Source organism: Fundulus heteroclitus, chromosome 18, assembly GCF_011125445.2.
Source record: "Fundulus heteroclitus isolate FHET01 chromosome 18, MU-UCD_Fhet_4.1, whole genome shotgun sequence".
Lineage (NCBI taxonomy): Eukaryota > Metazoa > Chordata > Actinopteri > Cyprinodontiformes > Fundulidae > Fundulus > Fundulus heteroclitus.
The window spans coordinates 945741-973428 of NC_046378.1; the positions used below are offsets into that span (position 1 = coordinate 945741).

Below are 27688 nucleotides of genomic sequence, written 5' to 3' on the forward strand. Positions count from 1 at the left end.
TCAGCGATCTCTCCTCCGCTGTGTGTGTGTGTGCGCGCTCCGCTGCAGCGCCGGCAAAGCCGTGCTGCGGCGGAGCGCGCGCGCACACACACACACACACACACACACACACACACACACACACACACACACACACACACACACACACACACACACACACACACACACACACACACACACACACACACACACACACGCGCGCGCGCGTGTATACATATATACTGTAGGACCCGACTGAGTTTGCACTGGAAATAGGTACGCTGGATTCCGTCAAAAGTCCGGTTTCTGTCAAGAAACTCTTCTAAAAAAATCCATATCGCTATCAGATGATGATAGCTCCACGGAGCTCTCATCACTGTCACTAAGTACTTCATCACTCTGCTTCGTACAGAGCACCAGTCGTCGCCATGTTGGAAAATAGTGCGCCGTGACAAACAGAGCGTTGGGACTTGCTCAACTGCGGGTCCGCCGAGTGACGTCAAAAAATGGGAGGTGACAGTACTATTCTTGACCAAGATGGATTCCTCCACATAAACATGATTAAATGAAAATTATTCATAATTAAAAAAACGTATAATTTTTTGCACAGTATGTAGTAGTTTTGTATTTAAAGTACTTTCAGTGGTTTGAATTCTGATTTTGACCGGACTTCTCCTTTAAGAGACTTGTCAAAGGTACAATTTAAAAACTCACATAGAGCTTACATAAATTAAATTGGAATGATTTAATTGGAATTAATGAATGATTAATCAATAAGTTAGCTTTGGTTGTCACTGAATACATCTTGTATTAAATATTACTGTGTAGTTTTCAGTGATGTTATCATAGGTGTTGGTTGTTTGTACCTGTGATACTTTTTTCTGTTTCTGTTCTTTTGTTCTTTCTATCTCTCCTTTTGCAGGCACAGAAGCAGACTTCGAGAATGTTATGTTGTACTTTTTCCTCTACTCTATTTTTAAATTACATTGTCTAACTTTTAACATTTTGCCTCAAATTTCTCTCTTCCTTTCTCTCTCTTTTACCTTTCCATTTCTGTGTACATTGAATTTGAAATAATAACAAAATAATATCCAATAAGGTTTTTTGCATACGTATGAAGCGGCGCACTATGGCTAAAGTAGTAATGCTCCACTTGTGAAAGTGCTGGCATTAAGACAGCAATGCTAAGTGCTACACTGCCAGACAGGACACTTTATTAAGATAATAATAATAATAATAAAAATTTAATGAATAAAAAAATATGATGTTAACCTTATGAAAAGCCCGCTTCAACTTCCTTTGGGCTCAGAGATGAGATGAAACCTCAGACAGTGACATAAATCACATGGATCAGTATTCCGGATTGTTTTTTGTGCTAAAAGACTCTGAACTTAATACAGAAGAACCATTCAAATCATTCTCAAGATCAAATCCTAATGCCAGATGGTATGGGATGGTATGATTCTGATTAAAGCTCATTTCCCATCCTGTTATGGCTCCAAAAGCTGCAGATAAAATACAGCAGAGATTTTAGAGCTGACCATCCATCCATCCATCCATCCATCCATCCATCCATCGTTTATACCCGTATATCTATGCAGGGTTGCGGGGTGGGGGTAGGGGTTTTGGAACTGGTGCCCATCTCCAGCGGTCAAAGGGTGAAAGGCTGTCACTTCATCATTGGGCAACACCCGAGACCAACAGGACAGACAACCATGCACATACATAATAATACCTGACGGTAATTTTAAAAAGACCAAAAGACAACAGTCAGACAAACAGATAGACCCCAGGCCAGTATTTGAACCTTCTTCGGCAAGGCAACAGTGCAACCAAACTGCTCCACGTTGCAGCCTACCATCTTCTCACCGTGACACTGCTAACAGCAGACATGTACTGTTCTATAAGACATGTTTACAAGAAAAATTTGACCAAAAAAATTAAATAAAAAAAATTTTACTCTATCACCCTAAATGAAAAACAAAATTCTGATTTTTCTGTAGACTCAGTCAAATTAACTTCAGATGTTGTTTGTTGTTTTTGTCGTGTTTTGCCTTTATGCTTTTAATGAGCATTTAATTAGGATTGAAACAGGCCTTCACACACAGATGCTTCTGATGACGTCCCATAAGGCATAAAGTAACTGATCAGAGTTCTTTTTCTCATTTCTCTTTCCCTTTCATCATCTTTATCCACAGTAAATTCTTACTTTAAAGGTTTTTATTTCTATTCTTTATGGGAGCAAGAAAATGTCTAAGCCTTATGTTAGAACATTGCTTGAGTTTCAACAAAGTTTGGAAACAAAAAGCAAGTGGTTTGTGAAACGAACCAGGACAGACTGGGATGGACAGATTTCATTATCAAAGCTCTTCAGCAATCATTTTGGGCCAAGTTGTTATGAAGCCCTACCGTCTGGTCGATAGATTCCATTAAGATGGTTTTCAAGCACTCCTTCTGCCTCTGACAGTGTCAGTAAGAGATGTAGAAGTGATTTCAAAACAACTAAAAGCCTTACGGTCCAAACTACCTCTGGAATGTGTCACTGGGTCTAAACGTTGCAAAAGAGACATGACCAATGAATGCGGCTGATGACACATAAAAATCTTTTACTGTAATAGTAACAGGCAAAGCCAAGCCAAACCAGCATCAACAAACAAATACGATGGAAAGCAACTCCAGAAAAATACTGTTAGCTTCTTGTTTGATAATAATAAACAAACTCCACCGCTGGCTTAATGACTGACTTTTTCATTCTTAAAACAGCTGACCTGCTTTCTGGTAAAAAGCTTCAAAGAATGAGGCAAATTCCTCAGAAATAACATGAGATTTCAACCCGGTATATCGTTTCCAACTGAGGCTTTAGAGCAGAAAATTTAAGCACTTTCTCTGCTGCATTCCTCTCCCTCCTTCCCACCCTTCTGGTACTTTGATATCCTTTTGGAAGCGTGGAGGAGTTTGGCTCCGCTTCTGGTACTACCAAGAAGTGGAATGCAGAACAATACGCTCTGGCTCCACTTTCCACTCACAACAGTCCTCCTCTCCCCGGCTCCGGGCTCTCCATTATTCAAGCCAAGAGGGGAGGGTGGGAGTGTTAGTGGGACGGGAGCAGGGAGGGTGGCATTGTGGCCAGGACAGCACCGTCCGTCTCAAACAATGACATCACCTCTGCAGGACTGGCAGGCAGTGATGGCTTGCTGTGCTCTACAAACACACTGAGCACGCTCTGGTTTGCGAGGCTTCTTTTTAGGAGTACTGCAGCACACACACACGCACACAGAAAAAAAACCACAGACAAGCCAACACTTCAGAAATATGAAGGTTTTCTGGTTTAAAAAAATATTTGTACCATTTTAAGGGGGAACAAAGTTTTTCTGCTCCAAAAAGACACTGCTTGCTTTGACCAGCAGCTGGACAGACTCATGCAGACAAAATTAAGATAACCTTTTTTAACCTTAAAGCAAGTGTTTCTGCATTAAGCACATACACACACACACACACACACACACACACACACACAGGATGCTTCGAGGACTCCAGGACTGAGTCCGATGAGTTTTGAAGATGGCTTTTAGTGATTCCATGTGTTTTGTAACCCAAAATAAATGGCATAATAACGTAATCTAGAAAATAATAAGAAGGATTTGGGAATTAAAATAGGAATGTTCTGAGATAAATACAAAAATCAAGATTGATTTGAAATTCAATCTTAAAAGTTTTTTGGAGTTTTTTTTTTTTTTTTTTTTTTACTTTGATGCCCAGGTATTTAATATTATCAGAGGTTATCTAAAAGGTGTAGTTGCCAGAAATAATGGGTCTAGGTCATTAGTTAGTGAAATAAGCATGCTCTTCTGCCAATTAAAGGTGTAAATGAAGACTGATGTGTAATTTATTGATCAAGGTCTGATACAAAAAGAGCCACATCGTTTGCATATAAGGATTTAATGAAGACACCCCCCGCCCCCACAGGCTAAAGTCTGATCAGTTTTAAGGAGGTTCTGTGTACAGGACCAACAAACCTTTGCAGAGATGCATGGCATTCAAAAGAGCCCTTGTTGGTTTTAAGAATGCAACATGTGCCTGACTGAACTTAAAATACTGACTAAACCAGCTTCTGAATCCATGTAATTTTCATTTATTGACACAATCTCAATGTGGAAACATACCAATCATGCATAACATTATGACCACCTTCCCATCAGTGCAGTGGTTCCACTGTTGCTGCCAAAATAGACAGAAAAATGAGCAACAAATTAACTTTTGCTCTGGTAGGGATAACGTCTTGGTAGGGAGCCTGCATTTATACAGCCAGAGATGCTGGAATGGACTAATATGGGGAATCTGGAGGACAATTCAACAGCTCAAACTTGTGCTAACCACTCCTCAATTCCTTTAGCTGGGTGGCCTCTTTCAGTTAGAACACTCCAACCGTAACCATCAGTGCACACGGTTTCCATTAAAGGGTGCATATGCTCTGCACAATGCATAGGTAGGTGGTACCAATATAGCACCTACATGGATAGCAGGACCTAAGGTCTCCCTGCGGAACATTGCCTAGAGCATGCCTTCTTCCCACAGTGCATCACACTAGAACATGATGAGCTCCTAGGAAAGAGGAATTTGCACACAGCAAGAGATCCTGCTAACATCACAGGTATAAAACCCTAAACAAAGCAGCGCTTTGCCTCCTCTGACCACAAGAGTACCAATCCTGAGCAACTGATTGCCCCAGCTGCTAACCCAAAAGCAACAGCTACATTTCTCTGGCCCCATTGAACATTTCTGAACCCCAAGTGCTTCTTTGTTAACCAAGAACAGTCCAAGCAAGAGGATGTGTCTGGGCAGAGACAGATAGTTTTAGACAAAAAAAAAAGTTTATGGTATTTTGCTACGCTTTAAATTGTTTAGGTTAAAATGAGAGGTCCCAGAACAAGCCGGACCCCAGGCTATCAGAAGCCATAAGCTTTTTTTGGAGTGATCAGAGTACTGGCTGCCCAGCAATGTGAGCTCATTCCATTTTGTCTGTTTTCTTACTCCCCTCTCACCAACCCAAATAAATATATGCTAGCATAGTCCTTAGAGACTGTAGTAGTTTATCCCAGCTGCTAATGCTAGTGGTAGCACCACTGGCTCCACTCTAGGTGTGTCTCAATTCAGGGTCTGCATCCTTTGAAAGGCTCATTTGTAAGCCGCTAACGTCACAGTGCTGCAACGAAGACTGTCCCCAGACACGACTCCTTCAAATACGACCGATAAAGCCACCGTCCTTCTTTTCCCCAACAATGGATCTGGTGTATCCTTCATGGCTCACCCTATCCCATGATTCATTACGGGGTGAAGACAATGAAAACAGCAATGGCAGAGAGGAGTGAAAAGCTGTGATTAAAGTAAATATTACACTTTCTGTGACATAAAAGTACACTTTGAAAAGTTTTAGGCAAGAATTTAGCCATGTAAACCTAAAATATCAGCCTAGTTTATTGACATAGGCCTATCACTTCATCTTAAAAATGCCTGGTCCTGCTCGGACATGTCCACTGAATCAGATAGATTAAGCAGTTTTCCGCCATCATTTCGATGTTAAAAAACTCCCACACTGCTGCAGTCGTATGACACCAATTCACTTTTCTTTTCAAATGAGCATTTCTCTGGTTCTCCCTCAAAAGACTCTGAGGCTAAACCTTGAGCATCTGCCTAATTGACACAAGATTTAACTCCCCCTACACTGAGAAAATGAGAAGGGAGGCGTGAATAGACCAATGCACTGTACTGAAATCTTGTGTTTTCCACTCTCAGAGAGAGGAGAGGGAAATACAGGGGGAGCATACATATGCAAATTATCAAACTTATTTTATTTAATCATAGGATTAAAATTTATCGTGCGATTAATTGAATTATTGCTTATCACAACAGGCCCATCAAGGCTTATATAACAGTACATTGCTTTCAAACTCGCTGGATTTCTAGTGAGTTAAAGGAAATAATTCCGTCAGATATCTAATGTCAATGGTTAGTGCATAGTTATTATTCTCTACAAATAAAATTATTGAAACTTTGCATAGACCGTTAGCCCAGACAGTTATAGGGTTACTGTTAAAGTTGTAAAAGTTGCACTAATAAATTACACAGATAGTATTAGTGCGTACGACCCATGTACGGAGGCCTTAGTCCTTGACGTGGCCGACCTGGGTTCAACTCCGACCCATGGTCCTTTGCCGCATGTCTCTCCCCCTCTCTCGTACTCCCTTTCCTGTCAGCCCACTGTCTGAAAAACGAGCCACTAGTGCCGTAAAAAGCTAAAAAAAATAAATAAAAATAGTATTTGTTATCAATGAATTTTATTTAGTGGTGTATTTCTATATCAACATAAAATTACTTTGAACACTTGGCTGATTGATGAATCAGAATAAAAGCAAAAGACGATAAAACAACAATATTTTAAACAAAAGATTGTGAGCCATAATGAATGAGTAAAAATAAAAATAAAAACTGTGTAGAGGTATTTACAGCGGAGACACCAGAATTAACTTTGGGGCTCCATTTGTTTGGCTTCACAGCTGCTTAATGTTTTGTCGGTTACTAGGCAACAGGGGTCATGCTGAGGTAAGGGCAGGGACAGGCGGTGAATGCTAGACCATCCCATTTGACAAGCACATCTCTTCTTGTCTTCTCTTCTTCGCGTTCAACAAAAGGACCCAGGCCACGGATGCAACCCCAGAATTGCAACACACCCAGAGTTAAGTGAGCCTCTCAGTCTGGATGCTACATCAACACGCCTCCATGTTCGACCGCCGCCTTATGAGTCCATACACATGTTTCTACTGTCACCTTGGCAGTCCAAAGCTGGATCTAATGGTCACCGTGATGGCTGATTAACAGCATTAAGATTTAATCGTCAGGTAATGTTTTATCTTCCCTTTTCCTTTGCAATGTGAACTAGCTGATTGAAGACCTAGCAACTGTTGTTCTTTGTGAGCTTTAGAGCCAATTAGTCCTCATTCCCAATTCCTCATATCACATCTTGGTTCTGAAACATACATATCCACATTTAGCGAGGATATCCTACAACTCTATTTTATTAGTATGACAGTGCCCCCTTTTTCAGAGATTATTAGATTTCTTATTGTTCTTTTCACTTTTACTTGGTAGTTTAGTTGAATGTTACTAGCCTAATTTGACTTAAATATTACTTAAGTTAAAATACTTAAGTATTTTAACTATGAAGTTGAAGTATTTTCTTAATAAACTGCGGTATGGTTTACATGGTTGTTTATGTTTATTCTATGTGTGTAGTACTTGCTGTTTGAGAAAGCCAGTGCATGAATTATCTCTTTTTTTCCCTTAAAGCCAGAGTTGGTAATCCTGTTCAGAAAAACGTTTAGTTATACTGGGTGAAATGGTCAGACTCAGACATACTTTAATGATCCCAGGGGTAAATTACTTTTGTTACGTGCTCCAGAATACACACACTGTTATATATATATATATATATATATATATATATATATATATATATATATATATATATATATATATATATATATATATATATTTATTTATTTATTTACAACATTCCGCACAAGGTATTACCATATCCCAATAGTCATATCACTTCACCTACATTACATTAAGTATTCAGAAAAAAAAGAGGTTAAAAAAATTAGATTTCTGTTAAAGCTGCAGGCCTGTAAAAGCTCGGACCAATCCTTGCCTTTCGGTCCACATGGCAGAGATTTATCAGGGGATTGGTCATGCCCTCACCCCCTCTGTCCCTATCTCCTTATCTATTGGTTATCCCACATGCCAATCATTCTGACGCGCTCACGTAACGCCGGTGTGCGTGAACGTTCCTTGTTAGTTTTCGCTTGCTGGCTGTGTATGCGCACTTCCAGTGTTTATGTATCCGGTTAGCTTAGCGGTTAGCTTCAGTGTTAGCCGTTCATTGTAGCTCCGCTGCTCCCACTGTAGACTTTGAACATGGCTGACAGTCGCAAGAAGCAAACTGTGTAAGTTTATGAGAAGAAGAGAAAGGCCTCAGTAGAAAGAAATAAGACCAGAGTAGATTTGGAACATTTTTTTCATGCAATCCCCCTGCAGAGTAACCTGACAAAAGCCAGACGCATGTCGCTCTGCCTAGCTCCACTCACATACATCTGGGACATCTCCCATAGAAAGTGATTTCTCCAACCAATTTTATGGTCTGGCCAATCAGGACGCAGGGCTGGAATTTCATAGATGTGACGTAGTGGAGACGCGACCATGACGTGAGACTGTTTTGATAGCAATGGCGGCTCGTCGAGGAAGCAAGCGTTAACATTGATGCTGCTATTTCTTCCGTGTTGTCCAATCTACCTAATATTGTTTCATTAAAAGAACATCAGAGAACGCCTCTGAAGGCTTTTGTTGGTGGAAATGATGTTTTCGCCCGTCTCCCGACCGGATTTGGCAAGTTTTGTTTTCCGGGGCGCGTCCGCGTCTGCAGCGGACGCGCCCCGGAGCGGTTAGCGCAAACCATATTAGGAGGCCTTTAGTCCTCAACGTGGTCAGCCCGGGATCGACTCCGACCCGCGGCGCTTTGCCGCCTGTATTCCCCCTCTTCCTGTCAGCTCACTGTCAATAAAACGCGTGCCACTAGAGCCGCAAACACATTAAATTTTTTTTTTTCTGCGTCGCTATCATCAGCGTCACGGGTTAGCTTCGGTGTGAGTTGTTGAAATAGCACGTCGATAAAGATGACAGACAAGTGGCTTATCCAATCATATGCAAGAATTTTTGATAAGGCCCAGCCTTCAATAAAGGCAATTCCTATGGAGAGGTCCCAGATGGATGTGAGTGGAGCTAGGCGGAGCGACATGCGTCTGGCTTTTGTCAGGTTACCTGCAGAGTGGAAGAGCAGGTAAAATGGTCTAGTGCCTGCACTGTTATTCAAAAAGGGACTTGGGGGAACTTTTAGAAAAATCACCGACCCTAACTTTAATACCACCAGGCTGATATTCATAGAACAATGACTGACAGAGACAGGGCTGTTTGGTGGTTCATTTCTCATTATCAGGTAGCGTCCTATCTTGTCTGCGACAGACTAGCGACCTGTCCAGGGTGTACTCCGCCTCTCGCCCAGTGAACGCTGGAGATAGGCACCAGCAACCCCCCCCCCCCCCGACCCCATGAGGGATTAAGCGGGTCAGAAAATGGATGGATGGATGGATGGATGGATGGATGGATGGCCTTTCTTGTTCATTTTTGATTAAAAATCACTAACCTTGCTAATAATCTCCCTTGGCACTTATTATTGGTCATTGATAGCCAAATCTAAATATTGTTGCAAAACAGTCTGTAAACCCCCCATTTAGCATGAAGGAAAAACCTTTTGCATAACTGGATCAATACCATATTGTGGAGGATATTTTTTCGCAGTTTTCCTTTAATGTGCCGTCCCTGTTTGCTAACGGTTGTGGATATTTGTTTTTGGACAGCTGTCTAATGATCTTGTCCAGGGTGAACCCTGCCTCTCGTCCGCCTATTGACCGGGTTCCTTTGTGACCATGCTAGGATGAAAGCGTGCGTGGGTGTGTATGCTAGGATGGACGGACAGACGGGCCATAGTAACACCTCCGTTGTTGTTTTTTTTCAGCCAACCTGTTTTAGACTTGCTGCTGTGTTTGGGTTCTCAGACACGCTGCCCTGTCCAGTTTTAGACAAGCTCCATCATCAAACAGATGGTCATGTGTTTGACTTGAGGTGCAGCCATTGCAGTTTTCCAGTCGGGGTCTGATTTGTGCCTTTGGTAAATATCTGACTTGTCCTCTTTGATTTGGATACATGCACTATCCCTCCAAGAAGGAGGACAGACAGCCTCCAAAAATATTTTTTCCAAACGCAACAGAAAAGCAACTGTTTCAACTCAAAGAACTCTGCAAATTTACAAAAAACAAACTCCGGGGTCTGGGATAGAGGTTTTCTTCCCTTCATAATAAAACGTATATATATGTATAATACCACAGAGTGATATGTATGTTCTAGGACGTCAATTTAAAATAAACAGCATTGGCCATTAGCAAGCTACTGTTCTCTACAGTTAGAAGTATTAGACAGATTTATTTATCTATTTTAGCTTTATAAAACCTGATTTACACAAGGTGCTCAGGTCCAAATCACCCCACCTACAACACAATGCTTGAAATTTGGTTTGTTTATGCTGGAATACTGTATATGCTTTTGTTTAAATGTGGTGCTGTGCTCTAGGTTCAGTCCAGCTCACTTTGGCCTGAAGTGGCGATGCACAGAGAAAATGGTTGCTGACCAAAATCAATAAATTTTTAGCTTGTTAGGCTTTTGAACAGCAATCAGCCAGTGGAAAAAACGATTAAACATCCAATCATTTTAACACACCTACGACATTATTTTGCTGTGGAACTTGTTAGAGTAAAGAAGTTTGTTATTTTCCATAATCTCTGGAATTTTTAAAAAGACTCAGCGTCTTATGAGTTAAAAACTCATAAGAAGCTATTCAAAAGGAAACTCAGTAGCTGCTGTTAATTCAGGCAGCTACTTAAAGAAAGACAGAAAACAGGAAGCTTGCACTTTTTGCAATAAAGCTGCCATGAGAGCTTTCAACCTGTCAGTCACGGAAACTGTTGCATTTGGAAAGGCTGGCAGACTTTGCGGAGTAAAGGAATTAAAATAATCAAGTCCTGTTTTACAGCAGCAGCTCTTACACATGGTGCGGTGTCGCCTACATTCTGCTCTGCTCACAGCAGTTGGACTAAGATTAAGAACAATATTGGAAATGAGATTGGAAATTGTCAACAAAGACAGGATTGGATGTATAGGGTTACCAGAACTAATTTAAAAAAAAGCTGGATTTATTAAGCGCCAGCATCAGAATGATAATCTCCATATTATTTGGCAATTTGCCTTGTAATCATTCCCCAAACAAGTGAGCAGCAGCAACTGTTTGTAATTGCTGATGTCTTTCCTCTAACCGTATAATTCTATCCATAAGAATGGAGTAAGATGTAGACTTTAGTTTCCGCAGGGTCTCTGTGTCATGATTTAGTTTTCTAAGAATATAGTGAAGTAGTAGAAAATCCACTGCTGTTTTTAAATTGCATTTCAACACCCTGTACAACCCTGATCATTCCCAGCTCCTGAAATGTCGGACATTTTACCCTGTATGATGGTAAACTTGTGTTTTCGCATTTTACCATTCTGCAAAATGCAGAACCAAAACTGTGCAAAGTCATAATGTGGTTGCTGATGCCTCCTTCCGCTTCTACAGAAGTGGCTACCTGCGATGACTAAGAGTGGGTAATTGTAACACGAGGGAAGCAGAACCAGCACAGACAGTGTCTGAGAGCAGCAGCAGCAGCAGCAGCGGATCTGGAGATTAATAGTGCCATTTGTTGCCATCAGCACGGCGCTGCCCTGTCTGAGCTCAGCAAGCTGAACCTCAGACAGACGGTCTAAAGAACTGAAAAAATTATCGATTTCAAATCCCCAAGCATGGTTCACACGTCACCTCCACCAGCACACGTCATAAAATAAGATGTTGTGAGTCTAGATAATGTAAGCCCCAAGTGAAGACCTGCTTTCATTATCTAGTGGGAACGCTGTGAGTGACCAGCAAAAAGTAATTACACTAAAGCTCCCAATGTGTTCCACTTAGAAGCCTGATTACACTGAATTATATGAAAATATTGGTCCCATGCATCAGTCAGTATGGGATTCTCACAGAATAAGTTTAAGTGAAAATAGCAGCCTCCAATTTTTACTAAGAAATGTTTTTAAATATGTATAACTTAATCTAACCACTTTTATTTAAACAGCAATGTAACAGTTATAAATGTACCGGTGCTTAAATAACAAAAATGATTATTGGATATGTTGTTATATCAATAACATTTCTTTTTTGATTGGCATACACATACTTAAACAAAAGTTGAGTTTAAACACGTACCTAATTTATTACCTAATGTATAATTTATATTGCCATACAACGGCGTTGTATATAAAAACCTCTGAGCCATACTCCAAGAAGCCTGCATGGGTTGGCGGTTAATTCTGTCATAAAGAGAGCCGGGGTGGACTGGAAAGACAAGTTTGATTTGCAATTAGCAAATACATATCCTGCCAGGACCTACAAAACAACCACATCATCGACTACAGTTACCAAGACTGATCACCTAGCAAGGAAGTGCTGGATGTAGTTTCACATACTGCAGGTGTTTAACTGAATCTGTGTCCTAAACTATTAGGGATCTAACCCGTCAAAATCAATTAAGCAAGTTTTATCCATAAAAACACAAACTATTGCATGTTACTGACAAAATACTGAACAGCCAAATCCTGGAAATCCATCACCAGACCACATTTTGAGGCCTGGCTGTCTACGTCATCTAGTTCCTTAGCTCTGGAGAAACGTACTTTTATGATTAAGGGTCAATACTCTGCCTTTACGTTTTTTTTATTGTTTCTGAATGCACGTGTGATGATGGACAAACAGGATTGTAATCACAAAATTTTACACGGGAGACATAATTCTGTTATCTTAGGTGACATCCAAGGAACCCACATGAGCTTGGCTGGCTGAAAAAGACAAACTAAAAAAAAAAAAAAAAAACTTTAAGAAATGTAGATATCGATGTCTACCTGCCAGAGACAGAGGAATGCTGTTTACTGCTGCGACCATATCACCTGAAGCCTGTCTATACAAGCTATGCTCAGAACCTTTGGACTAAATATCCACATCCAGCCCTGATGTAACAGAATGAAAACACTCCATCTCGCTGTGTTTTTACCCCTTAGTCTAGCTCTTTGAAGTTTATTTTGCTTTTTTTACACATTTACAATGTATGTATACATGAGTTTGTTATATTTGTTGGTATCTGGTTTTAAACAACTGCAAAACCAAAGGGTTACGATAATATTCTGAACTTTTTCATTGTTTATTTATGGTGCATTCCTTTTGCCTCGGAGGTCGGAACTAACGAGTCTCAGATTACGTCATCTACACCTTTATGCGTTCCAGTTTCCCCCTTGTCAGACAATAGGAAAAAACATGGACGCTTGCATTCTTGTTAAAACAATAACAATGACAATAATGCTGTTCTAGGCGGTATTTTGTACAGATAGAGCTGAAACATCCCGTCTGATAAACGCTGAAGGGCAGCACCTGTACCCCTGACTAAATGTTACATAAATAATAGAGAGCTCCTACAACAGTCAAAGCATGAGGTTTTACTCAATGTTGCTGCGAGTAGCAGCCATCATGAACGTTGAAGTAGGGTACCATCCTGTTGCACCAACTTTCCGACTCATAATACTGGCTTTAGGGGCTGTTCCAGTTAAATTTTCCAGCTGGGAGGTCAAGAATTCCAACTACCGAGGACAAATGGAACGCACCATTATTCATCTGTTGCTTGGATTGCTTTGTTCCGTGAATTTCTTTCAGTGAGAAAAGAAAGCAAAAAACTGTTGTTTGAAATAAATACCATACATGAAATGAAAAACTTCAAAACAGAGATGTGAACAGAACTGTACCAGTTGAAAGGCCGATGGTCATTGTCGTTGTCAACGCTCGTCTGATCCATGTGATCCATGATGGATGTGAACCTGGATACTTCAGCGTCAGTATCCAGGTTCACATTGTCTGACTTTAATAAAAATGCGTCTGACTTTAATAAAAATGCTTTCAGTTCCACATTACAAACTCGTCACAAAGTCGTTCCGCCAGCAAAGAAAACCTAACACCCTGAAATTACTTCTCTGTATCGGCCATCATTGTTAGCAATTGTGATGGCCATTCACGATCAATCCTTACGATCCCCTGTGACATCAGTTACCCCGATGTTCACTGTGCAGGTGTCTACTTTTTTGTGCGCATTTTGAACATTCATAAATTAGTGAAATGCTTCCTTGGAAACCAGGCCAAAAAAAAGCAACAAGCAGAACTACCAAGTCCAGAAGGTCGTCTGTAATGTCCTGCAACTCTGGGTGGGTAGATTCAAAAAAACAGTGTCACCTTTCACATGAATCTCAGTCCACTGAAATCATGAGGCCAGTAAAAGCTCTACCCATACATTCATTACTGGAGAAAAATAACACGTGGAACTGTATTTTTTTCTTTCAACTAAAGATCATTATAAACACAAAGGATACACGTTGCGGCGTAAAGACTAAGGCAATCACCTTGAGTGGCTGCTGTATGCTGAAATTATATCATGCTGTGTCACTAATAGTTACACGCTGAAAGCTCTGCAGAGTGCGGTGGATAGGTTACCTGCTAGTGTTCTGAAATGTGAACAAACACAAACGGGTTCTGTAGCCCAACAATGTGAACACAACCGTCTACGTAGGAGTATGCCAATAATGTCACGTAGCATCAGGCTGAGACTGGCAGTGGCAAAACAAAACAGCACTTTCACTGTGTAAAGCCGTTCCCTGGTTACCTTTGCTGTTATTAAAAAAAAGTGAATGTTCTCCAAGAGTCACTTTGACATTCTCATCTTGCTGCAAACCAGATCTCTGCTGCTCTTATGCATACAAGATTAAAAACTGCTGCCATATTCAGCCAGCAATGTTAAAGCGCAGGCGAGGAATAAGGTGTTATGTGACACCACCATTTGTTTGTGTGAATTTTATATTTGACACAATATATTTCACATAATAAAGTCAGTAATATCACTGATGTGACAACAAGATCAAACAGTGAATAGGCTTCCCTCTGTGATCATTCCTAATTAGCCTGTCCATAGCCCAGCATCAACTAAAAGAACATCTGTGGAAATACATGATGAGGACCCTTTACTAAAAACAGGCCTAATCTAGGTGTGTAAAGCCTGTAGAGAAACTATGAAAGAAAGCTGGGACAACTACCACAGGCCTTCATAAAGCTACTGTCCCATTGTTCCTTATCATTCCATGTCGCTAACGTATCTAAATCACTTTACATGAATCTGAAAGTAAAGAAATGAAGTGCATTTTGTGTAAAGTCAAGTCATGTCCTTGTATCTAAAATTTTGTGTCAGCTGGAATTAATGGTGTAAACTTTGCAGAGTACTGCTGCATTAGAGCAAGCTTTGTTTCATTGCAAAATCACTGAGTTTTTCCCTCCATACTTAAAGCTGCACTAGGGAGTTTTGAGAAAACCAGACTTAGCCTGAAAATGTGAACAGCCACACCTTGTAGGTCCCTCCCTCTTGCTCTCTGCAGCCCTCCCTCCACAGCAGAGCCTGCCATGCTGCTTCAATGTTTCCCTGTTTTCTAAACAGGCACCTCTCCAGGAATTGGCAGTTTTCCTGTAAAGCAGGTTGTTCTCTGCACAATTTCTCCACAGCTGCAGCCCACTGCCAATATTATAACTGAAATGACAGTAGCGCCGCGCGGGGGAGGGGTTGTGAGCACCACGTACACAAGAGCAAGGTACTCTTAATGGCTCTGATTGGTTGTTTCTGTCCAGGGAGCGGTGTTTTTCTGCAAATGGCAGCAGGATTACTGGAAGGAGCCAGAGGAGCTTGATTATTTTTCACAAATTATCTGTCTCATATTATACTGTGATACAAAAGTTACTTACTGCAGCTTAAATGATCACTTGATCATCTTGGAGTGCAAGTTGAATCCTCTATGCATATTTTACGAGTACCCTTGAGTTGTCAAAAACAATTACGAGCAGAACTGCTCAGAAAATAGATGGCTTTACCTCCTGCAAAGGCCCCTTAAAACATTCAGCCTTCCATGGTGAGTGAATATTCATCAGTGCAGACAGAGTGTCTGCATGGCAAAGCATGAGGTTAAGTACATTATCAGGCCATATTAGGACTTTAGTAAATTACACAGCATTGGTGCATATGTCTGTATATATGGAATATCTAAGTTCCAAGGCTGATCTAGCAAAAGGATTTCAAATTTTCCATAAATACTCAGCAATAGCCCAGCTTTAACTTAAATAGTATCATGTAAGCTCAAGCATCAGATGCGTAGAAAGATAATACTAGCACATAATTTAAAACAGAGTTTCTTCACATGCTACTGAATATAACCCAGATACACAATAATGTGATGGGTATAAGAAATGCTCAATCAACAGTGATGATTTTTGGTTTGTTTCTGTTATTTTAAATGTATAAATGTATTCGGGAAGTGGGATACTAGGGAATTTTTCCATTTAATATTAAATCGGAACATTTACATGAGTAGATGACGAAGAGTTATGATCTGAGATCCACCTACCAGTGAATGGAATTGACTGGTTTACCAGCAGTTTCACAACTGCCCTCCCCTTAGACATCCATATAATGTCTAAGGGGATTTTTTTTCCCTGTTCAAAACTGAAAGTTCCCACTATATTCACTCTGCAAATGCCTCATCAAATAGCTTGTTCTTTGACACGGTTTGTTTTAGTGTTACAAAAACAATAACAATAATCAGACAAAAGGGCGGAAACATCTACTTTTGATGCATAAATGAGACCAAGTGTACAATTACTAACTACTTCCCCCGTCAAGCAATCTGCAACACATTTACTTTTATTTTATGGTGAATGATTAAATCAATACATTTTTTTAATGGAACTATTTATACAAACAAGTTTGCATGTGTCAAAATGCTTGGTAGAACACAAAAGTCAGCATTTTAGACCAAAAAGAAATCCAGAAATTGGTCTCAGCCAGTTCAGTTCATCTTAAGCATTAAAAGTTGATATAGTTTCCCTGTCTTCTGTTGTTTTATACTTAAATGTTGACTAAAAACGAAAATGAGCACAACCAGTTACAACATTGTTATTATTACTTTAATTGGTTAACTGATAAGATAAATTCTGGTGATTTCCTTTTTAATGTGAGGTTTTCCTAACAACATCTATGTGCAGAAACTCAGTGGAGTGGGGCTGGTGTTGGACGACTGCACATCTGAGACACTTCAGGTGGGTAACAGAAACAATCCTGATGAGACTTTCAAAAATCTTAAGAGAAAAAAAACTCCAAATAGTGATACAGGCAATGATAAAAAGTAGAACAATACAGACAACCATTGGTTTCTATGCTGATAGCGGATCCATCATCACAGTACAGAGTTAGGCCACCAGTTCACCTAGAAGCCATTCTGTGCAATTACGCTTGAACGCCTTAACCCTAAAACGAAGTGACATTTGAACTTCACAAAGGTTCAGCTGAAGCTCCTCAATGACATTACAGCTGAATATGATCTGGTAAACATGGAAACTGACAGAACCACATTTTTCATAACACTCTACATCAGGGGTCTTCAATTCCAGTTCATAGGTCCGGTGTCCTGCAGCTTTTAGATGTGTCCCTGGTCCAACACACCTTAATCAGACGGCTTAATTAGCTCCTCAGCATGCAGTCAGCTTCCTCAGAGTCATGCTAATGGCCTGATAATTTGACTCAGGTGTGTTGAAGCAGAGCCACATATAAACATTGCGGGGAACTGGACCTCGAGGACTGGAATTGAAGACCCCTGCACTACATTATACCCTTGAAATTAGCTGCAATCTAATAAGAGGTAGAATCAAGGTGGAATGGGCCCAGGACCAAGCTTCTACACAAGGCAACTACAACCCAGCAAGAAAAACAGACACCCAGACTCTAAACCAAAGCCTGACCTGACTCTTCCAAGGCTGGTTGCCCTTCGCTGCCATGTTTGGACCACCGTCGTCACAGACATGGAAACCTAGTCCTTCAGGACCGCTACCTCCTTCGTTTAAAGGTCTTTGAAGTTTTTTTTTTTTTTCCGTGAGTCTTACTGAACAATCTTGACCAATCATTAAACCACCTTTAATCCCATGTTAACTGTTAGGTAGGTTAACGATGACTTTCAGCTGATTTCTAAAATCCATTTTCTAGAAGAGTTGCATAAGGAGTTGCAGAAGCTCCGTTGAGTCGGCTCTGGTTTCAACGACCGAAGCGCTGAAGCTGCAGCTAAACATTAAGCTCCCATCCATTATATACACCATGTGCATTCTATTATAGATTAACCCCAACTGTATGACACATCCTACTGGGTAAGAAAATCCACACCACCAATAGAAGTTCCTCCAAGACTAAACAACTGATCTTCGAGAACAGCAGACACGTAGAGGCCATATTTCCAGACATATTTAGGATCCCCGACAATAGCCACTGGATGGATGAATGTTAAGATAGACGACCAGATCTTCTTCTCCGACTGCAATGGAACTTTTTTTAAAGCTCATCTGCTTTTTGCATTTTATATCAGTCTACAAAGAAAGCAACAGCCTGTACTTGATAGTGGTGTTTGCAATAAACCTTCCCTGCAGACGTCGCAGTGCAGTCCATGTGGTCAGATAAGGACTTCACTGGCCACGGGTCAGCACCGTCTTTCTATCGAGGGCACACGTCTTTTATTGTGTTTTGTAAGTTGACCCAAGAGAAAATGAATAGATTTAAATATCAAGTAAAGTGCTTTACACCTAAAACAATGCAAAAAAATGCCTGGTGGAGGACATGGAGGAGCTTGAAGACACACTTGTTTGTTTTTAAAGCAACACTGGGTTTTAGTAATCTACAGTAGGAGGGAAACATGAGTAGTGATTAGCTGGAACGTCTCAGTGGTTACAATTCATCGATGTTACAGCGCCTGGTGGCATCAAGGTAAATAAGGTAAAACACACCACGAGCTGTAAAAGAACCACCAGACGAGTCCAAAGCAAACCCAGCAGATGCTTGGCCAGCATCACCCGCCATGCAAACACGTCTCACTGGAAACACTTCTTAGACTTCTTTTATATGTAGTTTATTTTAAATTGGAAAACGTTCTCGTTTCTGTATTGCATTTTATTAGCAAAGAGGCCGGATCACTAGAAAACAACCACTCCTAGCCGCTTTTAATTAGGTTTATTTCCACGTAAAGGCTGATACCGTGACATGTTGGTTTAACTAAACATTTTAGGGCTGCAGCTATCGACTATTTTAGTAATCGATCATTTTTTCCAATTAATCTAAAAACAGAACCCCTTCATAAATTAACATACCTCAATAAACAAGTGTCTTGAACTAAAAAACAAACATTTATTGTACATTTTAATGTAATTGAAAAAAAAAAATCAATCTAATACTGGCCACATGGTAATTTAATAATGGATCTATCTCCACCTGGTCTATCTATTCTGTCTAATCTACCAATCCCTGCTTGGCAAAACAGTATATAACTAGAGCTGAAACTATTATTTTGCTAATTGTTTATCTGTGTACTATTTTTTAATGAAAATAATCAAATAGTAAAAAGTGCTTCTTATTTGTTTTATAGAACTTGAACCAGGTGATGCTTAAACTCTGCCACTTCAGCAGTTCTAGATAGAACATATTTACAGACCAATTACTGCTCTGAGTGGGTGGTTCTTTCAGCAAAGGGCCTGTTTTAGAGTCTGTAAACTCCAGTTAACCATTCCATTACTAAAGTAGTTGATAATTATGTAAACAATCAAACTGTTTCAACCATAAACCTTTTGACATTTTGTCTGCGGAGCAATGTTCAGATCAGACTGAATGATCTTTTTATGTTTGTACTTTAACATGAAGAGACTGGTAGACTAATCCTACACTTTAGTATGTGAGCTGATACCCTCACTAGGAAAGATTTCTTTCAATCGAACTACGATCTTAAACCCAATTCATGTACCAAACTATGATGCGTGTACCGTTAAAGCCCAGGTATCCTACTTTTAGCGCCCGCCACGGCTCTCTCTCGGGGCTGCTTTTGGAACAGGTTTCCTGGCATGCACGGTTGTAACGCCTACATATGGTCCAGAACGTGGCATCGTATCTGGTACTGGGCGAACAAAAAAAGAAAGCGGAGCTTCAGTGGCGCTTCCACTCTCTACCAGCGGACGCCAGGGTGAAGTCTAACGCCGTCAGGTATCCAACAGAGCAAATGCGAGGCTTGCACTCCGCCGTCTAAACCCAGTCAAACAGACGGACACTCCTGCTTCTTTGCTCTGTTCTTCTCAGAGTGTACCGCCATGGATGGATGGATGGATGGATGGATGGATGGATGGATGGATGGATGGATGGATATCGTTGTAATTAAACTGTCATACTTCTTTAAGTCTGAAAAGCCTCTAATTTCCCTCCTATTCCAGATTTTGCAGGAGCCGTCCCAGCAGCAGCTCCCCTGGGCAGCTCGTTGACTCGCACTAACGCGCAGCCCCAACTCTCCCCGGCCTTTCTGCACCTGGATGGTGCTGCGGTTGACTCCGAGGTGCTCCCTTCCTGCTCCACGGCGGCCGCACACAGGGTGCCAGACTCGCGGATGGCCTTTATTGGATGACAAAGCGATGCGAGCGCCACCGATGACTCTCGCCGAGCCTGATGATTGCGTTCCAGTGATGTAAGCCCACACGGGGGCCCCTGAGCAAACACAGGCCCGCTTCCCCTCTGAACACGGCTGGATGAGCTCACTTCTCGCAGACTTTGAGGTTTTGATCTACTGCTGAGGCCTCAGTGACACCAGGCTCTTTGTGTTTAACACCTAGCCGTCTGTGAAGTCCTTCTCCCCCCAGGAGGAGAGTATTTTCAGCACCGGATGACAGAAATACCTGTGGGCAGCTGAAACCCTCGCAGCGCTGCATCCTCTGCAGGACTGTGGAAAGCAAACAGCTCCAACCAACTGTTAGTCACCCAGCTGCCTATTAATAAGCGCCTTATCCAGAAAACAATGTTACCTTCTTCCCTCCCTCTGCTGCTCACGGGAACCTGCAAGCGCTCAGAGGCTTTGCAGGAAAATAAGGAGTTTCTGGTAAGATCTGCATCGACATCCTCCCCCCACACAAGTCATGTCTCGGTTATTTGGAAGAGGCTGCCATTAGCGGGCTGCAGGGCTCTGATGTTCTCTGAACTGCGCTGCTGCTGCTGCAACACTGTAAACACCAGATGAGCCGCCTGACCCCCCTGGTACCCCCTCAGCTCCACCAGGAGCAGAGTTAAACGGCCCCCAAACACACATCTTTGCAGCATGTTCAACACATCGGCGGAAGACCAGGCGGCGTGAGGGACAGCGTCCACATCTGTCCGCTAAGGTCAGTGTGAGGTGATGCACGGACGGAGCTCTGGGTTACACGGCGTCTGCGGGACGCGTCGTGCACCGACCTTACCTGGCCGTACACCTTCGGCATGGCCGACTTGCCAGCGCTCCGTCGGCTCCGGTGCTCCCGGGGGGCGCCTGAACCCGACGCGACTCGAGCGGCCAGAGGCAGCGCGGGAGCCGCGGCGCCTCTGCTGCCGTCTCCCGCGAAGACTCCCCCGTCCGCTCCCACGGTGAAGAAGCCTCTGTTCTGCGGCAGCGCGTGCCGTTGCTCCGGGTGAAGATGGAGGGTCGACGAGGACACCCCCGCGAGCGCCAGGACCGAGAAGCACACGGAGCACCAGAGAGAGGACAGCATCTTGTCTGTCTGCCTTATCGCCATGTTTGTGTATGTTTGGCTCCTCTGGGTTAGGTGAGACCGAAAGAGCTCCTTCTACTGGCAGTGATGCCGATGGCGCTGCGTTCAAAGGCCGTGGGAAAGCACGGAACTTCTACAACTCCTGTAGTTGAATTCCGCCGCTGTGTTTCACGCACACGCGCACACACGAATGGTGTTATCATTATGAGAGCTTACGCACGAAGCACGCCATAAAACCGAACGGCTGTAAAATGGACGTTGAATTGTTTACAATAAATCACACACCGTCAGCAAACACCACACGGAGCCACATAAATTACATCCTGAATAGAAATGACAAACAGGGCTGTTAAAACACATGTAGGCGTCCTGAACGTGTACCATCCACAGAGTGTTGCTAAAGGATTTGGCCTGACTCTGATCTGATTAAAGATGCGTGTCCCTCAGAGGCCTCCTCTCCAGTCCTTCACTCAGGCCGTTCATGTTTGCGTCAGAATGTGAGACACACATGGAGTCATGTTGCTCTTAATGGGAAGAAAAAAACCGGTGTAGTTTGTATTTTGTAGTTAAATCCTACTTTTAAGGTTCTGCCCAGAAACTGACATAGAAAAAACAGGTAAAAGATCTAGAGATCAAGACCCCTTTCACAAGGGTGACCTGGCCAAGAAAGGCTGCAGCACACATCACAGTGGACAAGAGCAACAAAATAACCATTAAAATAGACCCACTGCAAGCAATTTGACAAATAAATGCATGAGTAATTATTACAGTGACAATGCAGCTGTTTGGTATATTTCCGCCACCGGTTTCTTAAGCTAGAGCAGAAGGCTTTCAGAGAAACCAGTTCTGATAACACTTCATGGTTGTCCAAAAGTAACGGACATTGAACCTTTCATTCTGTTACTGTATATGTGGCTGACCGTCACAAAGTAATTCACTGTTGTCCATGCTCCTTTATTGTCCAAAATTTTAATCAGAAATTACAGCAATGACCACTGATCTAAACCATTCTATCCACTGTAGCTCTGGCTGTATGGTAAGGGTTGTTATCCCGCTGGAAGTTGACCCTCTGCCCCATTCCCAAGTCTATAGCACAGATTTTCTTCCATTGTCCTGTGTTTAGCTTCACCCAGCGTCCCATCAGCTCCGACTGGCTTATTTGTCCCCGATGAAGAAAAGCATCACCACAACTGATGCTGCCACCACCAAGATTTACTCTGGGGACTCTGTTCAGAACGATGTGTAGTGTTGGTTTTAGTCCACACAGATTTGCTTGCATGCATATAGACAAAATGTCGAAATCTGGTTCCATGTGACCAGAGAACTTTCTTTCACGTGTTTGGGGCATACCCCACGTGGCCAGAGGTGTCAAGTAACTAAGTACACATACTTCATTACCTTACTTAAGTAGAAACATTAGTTATTTATACTTTAGTGGACTAGTTACTTTTTATATTACTTTTTATTTCTACTCCTTACATTTTCATGCAATTATTTGTACTTTCCACTCCTTACATTTTGAAAATAGTCTCATTACTTCTATTTCATTTCAGCTTGTTTTCGTTCTGTCTCATCAATAAAAAGCAAAAACAAAAATTCAGATGAATAGCGCTACCCGAACAGAGTGATTTTGACTGTGGTTGGAGGCAGTACTGACCTAGTTGTTTTCAAACAAAACATGTTCCAACAAAACATAGAAGAACATTACATTTTTAGGATTATTTGTTATTTTCATTTTTTCTTGCATCTTTTGATTAACCGCTAGGATTATTACATTTTGACAGTACTGTCTACTGTATACAGACAACCATACAAGGGTAATTGTGATAAGAGGGTAATGCGCTCATTTTCATGCCCAGTTTTGTTATCTTACGTCTGTTGTTCCTGTAGCTACACTTGCATGTTCATTTACATTAAAAGTTAGAACAAGTAAAAGGTTGTTGATAATATGTCTCTGAAGGTTGACTTTTTGCATCAATACTTAAAGGCAACCAGACGTCAGATTTTCTGCTCCATGAAACCCATGCTGATGCTCAGCATTGCACCTGTATGGACCCTTAATACTTTTGCAATGTACTAAATGGGTCGTTTCAATGGACATATATGTGGGTGAAACAGCCAATCCCAATTTTTTTTATATAATTACAGTAATGGGGGTTACTTCTACTTAATACTTTTTATGCTTTTACTTGAGTAAAAGTTTGAGTTAATACTTCTACTTTTTCAGAAGTCTTTTTAAACCCTACTGGCTGCTGTTCAGGTAATCCTGTCCTTGCTCATTTATATCGGTATACTTTGATTTAACCATTCCATTGTATCTCTGGTTTTAACTTTAGGGTTGTTGTCTGTATTCAACCGCCTTAACTCTGATAAGTAAAACCCAATGCACTATTTTTTAAATCAGCTAATTAGTAAACAGAGTCCATCTATTTCATATTTAATCTTAGTATGAATCTGGCTTTGAAGGGCTCAGAGGTTTGGTAGAAAACATTGCAACCAACTGCATCACAAAGACCAAGGAACCCAGCAGACAGGCCAGGGAGAATGTTTAAAGCATGATTAGATTATAGAACAAAATCCCAAGCTTTGCACATCTCCCTTGGGCTCTGTTCAATCCATCACCTGAACACAGGTATGGCAGAACTACAAGCCTCCCAAAACATGGCTGTCCACCTAAACTGAGATCCAGAGCAAGGAGAACATTAATCAGAGAAGCAGTTTAGAGGCCCATGGTAACTTGGTCTACATGCAAAACAGAAAACCGGGCAGAAAACTGACACTGCCCATCACCCTGAACACACCATCCCAACTGTGAAGCATGGCAGTGGGAGTATCCTGCTGTGACAGACTGATTGATTGATGTAAATGGGACAGTGCCTATCAACGAGCCAAACGCTAATCTCCATCCATAGTCCTATACCACAAAAAAGACACATGTAGTCATACAATTCCGTACATGAAAATAAGAAATACAGTACAATAAAAAAATTAAAGCTATATGTGAAATAGGGAAAACCTATTTAAGAGGATAATATCCAAATGATAATTAAAAAAAATATGTTTAAAAAAAGCTATGGCACAAAAATAACTAAAAACACAAAACTTCTCTACGGTACGTAACGTTCAGTGATGACAGCGCTGATCACTGGCCAGCCATGCTTTATGCTGCCCATTAAAGGAGAGATGGGTGGAGCTCACTCTAATGGTAACAGGCAGTGTGTTGCTGCACTTGCTTCCTACAACAGATAGAAGACTTTCTAAATTGAACCTCACAGTTCCCTCTGGAGGTCGACCTATGTAAACCTTTTTTGCCTTTTAATAAAAGCCTCTAAGGGTGGTGGGGCCTTACCCATGAGAGACTTATAAATAAGACAGTCATTTTTAAATAATTGAACATTCTCAAAACTTATGTCATAACTGTCTAAAATTATGCAAATATGATATGACTGTGGCCTCCCATCATTTTGTAAAGCTGTTGAACAGATTTTAATGCAGTTGGACAAGCAAACGACCATGTTGTGCAGCAATATTCAATGTGTGATAAAACCATGCAACTGAGGTAAGATTTAACAGCCTTTATTGAGATAAGAGACCTAATATGTTAAAAGTTTTGTAGATTAAAGTTAAAGAAAGCGATTCAGAGGGCTGAGGACAAATGCCTGACACTGTTTTTTAGAATTTTATTCATATATTGTTTTTAATACCATCCATTTTCCAAACCGCTTAACCCTCATGGGGTCGTGGGGGTTGCTGGTGCCTATCTCCAGCATTCACTGGGTGAGAGGTGGGGTACACCCTGGACAGGTCGCCAGTCTGTCGCAGGGCAACACAGAGAGACAAACAGGACAAACAACCATTCATGCACACACTCACACCTAAGGACAATTTGGAGAAGTCAATTAACCTAACAGTCATGTTTTTGGACTGTGGGAGGAAGCTGGAGTACCCGGAGAGAACCCACGCATGCACAGGGAGAACATGCAAACTCCATGCAGAAAGACCCAGGGCAAGGGTAGGACTTGAACCCAGGACCTTCTTGCTGCATGGCAACAGCGCTACCCACTGCGCCACTGTGCAGCCCTTGTTTTTTAATACAAATGACAAATTGTTTTTAATAAAATTTGTCATTTTCCTTCCAGCTCCCAATTTTCTCTTACCTGATTTTTGCATGTTTTGTAAAATCCAAATATAGAATACACCAAAGACACTGCATGCAAAGAAGTAAAAGCAGTGTGAATGTTTTTGCAAGGCACTGAATGCAGTATTAGCACTTTAGGTTACCAGCATCTGAATTACAGAGAGTCTTCATAAAAACACGCCGTATAAAGAGAGCACAACAACCGTACAAGAGTGCAAGAAAAGAACTCTGGGATTCTTTTTAGCGCTGACAAAATTCACATTGTACACATGCGTGTTCATGAATACCACTGTTCCCTTTTTATCAGCCATTTTTATGACCTAATTTGGCTGTGTGTCGAGTTGCATAGCAAGGCAGGCCAGACGCCAGTCTTTGTAATTGGTACACTCACTACCTACATCTACATTTTTCTCATGACAATTAAAACAGAAGCAAGCAACAGTAGTGGACTCGTGCGTGTTTGTGACTTACATAGAGCAACTTATCCCAAACATTAAATTTGCTTTATTGCACCATTGTGACTCTCGGTACAACATACTGACGGCATAGCCTGGGTCCTGCCATTATTGTGAGTGTAAATTTCACATGTGCCTGCTGGATCAGCGCTGCTTCTGATCAAGAACAACGCTTTACGGAAACTCCAAGGTTGCTATGACCTCTTGTGGCAAAACTCCACCAATGAATCAAGAATGGTTTGAGGAACACAACAGTATTAACTGGGCCTGTAACTTTTCTAGATCTCAATCAAACCAAGCTAGGCCCATAAATGGTACAACCTCATTATCTATAGCTGCAGCCTGGTGCCAGATTCTACAGCAGATTATGAACTCTGATAGAATGCATCCAACAGATAAATGGAGATCTCTACTCAGTGCAAGGTGATTGGTTCTTACATGATGACTGATCTGTGCAGACACTCTGTATGTATTCATGCACTGTAGATTTGACAGTTTTTTAATAATTAAACTTTTTTCTAGCATCTACAGTCATGAGGTCAGAATTACAGAGCTGATAATAAGAGTAAAAATGCTCTATCTTTAACCAATTTCAAACTGAAAACCTTGGTTGAAAGAAACCCACTGCAGTCAAAACATGCTCAGATCAATGGGTAGATTTGACCTTAAAAGTGGTCAGTTTTGTCACTATGCACAAAACTATGAATACTAAAAAGTTCAACCTTTAAGCTTGAAGTGTATTAGTGTGCATCAACTATAGCAGTGAATCTGAAGTGAGAGCAAACTTGTTTTCAGACACTGACAAATTTGTTGGCAACGCTGATAAAAATGTGTAAAATAGCTGAAAATAGTTCCATGGCTGGACATGGATCCATATTTATTTTGCTCCCATGCACAATGAACAGCATGCTAGTCGAAAGAAAAATATCTTTAAAGCTGGCATTCAAATCACTGGAATAGATAGTGGCATATAGGGGTCACCAAGTCTTCATAGCCACTATTGACCATTCACTACATGTTAGTCGATTGTTTGGAGAGCCCGCCATGACAAGCCCTTTCTGTCCAACATCACAAATGTTTGTGGAGATATGTACAGTAGAGTATCTGTGATGCTGTGGGCCAGTTTCTCTTTCAAAGGGCCTGGAAAACTGGTTTAGAGTGTATTGCGTCATGAACTATTTGAAATATTAAAAGATTTTGAATAAAAATCTGGACTTTGCGAGTAAACAGAAAATAGGTTGTTATAGGATTTTGGACGGGCTAATGATCCAAAAACAATGGCCGAATCTACCTTTCGTGGCCAACAACGACCCCAGACCTAAATCCAATGGAAAACTTATGGGTTTTGCTGAGGAAGACAAAGAAAACAGGAAAGCTCTTTCTGTATAGTCCAAACTTATGATATGCTAGAGGAGGAGAGTGAGGGCTGTACTATTGGCAGATTAATTAAATCCAAAAATAAAGGGGTTTGTACAAAGTATTGGCAGCAGAGGTGCCCACGGTTGTGTCACGGGTGAATTTGTTCAAAACGTATATCCTATCCTAATATACAATTTTCCCCCATGAATAAATGTACTACAAGAGGTATAAAAAAAAAATCTGTGAGAATTTGCTACTGCAACATGAGGTTGCATTTATGTTCACATTTCTTTTTATTATTAATTATGAACATTTATGTTCATAATTCTTACTTACATTTGGCAGGGT

At 41.3% G+C, this 27688-nt stretch overlaps 1 protein-coding gene across 3 annotated transcripts in view; it reads right to left on the reverse strand.

The window, feature by feature from the left end:
* Positions 1–21465, reverse strand: part of sorl1 (sortilin-related receptor, L(DLR class) A repeats containing) — a 117245-nt gene extending 95780 nt beyond the window's left edge. For 2 of the 3 annotated variants that reach the window (XM_036150341.1, XM_036150340.1), the window contains exon 1: positions 21101–21463. In XM_036150341.1, the coding sequence (XP_036006234.1) occupies positions 21101–21412 (312 nt within the window). In that variant the 5' untranslated portion in view covers positions 21413–21463. Of the gene's footprint in view, positions 1–21100 lie in introns of all 3 variants that reach the window. The other variant, XM_036150342.1, reaches the window with a different exon arrangement.
* Positions 21466–27688: the final 6223 nt, after the last annotated feature.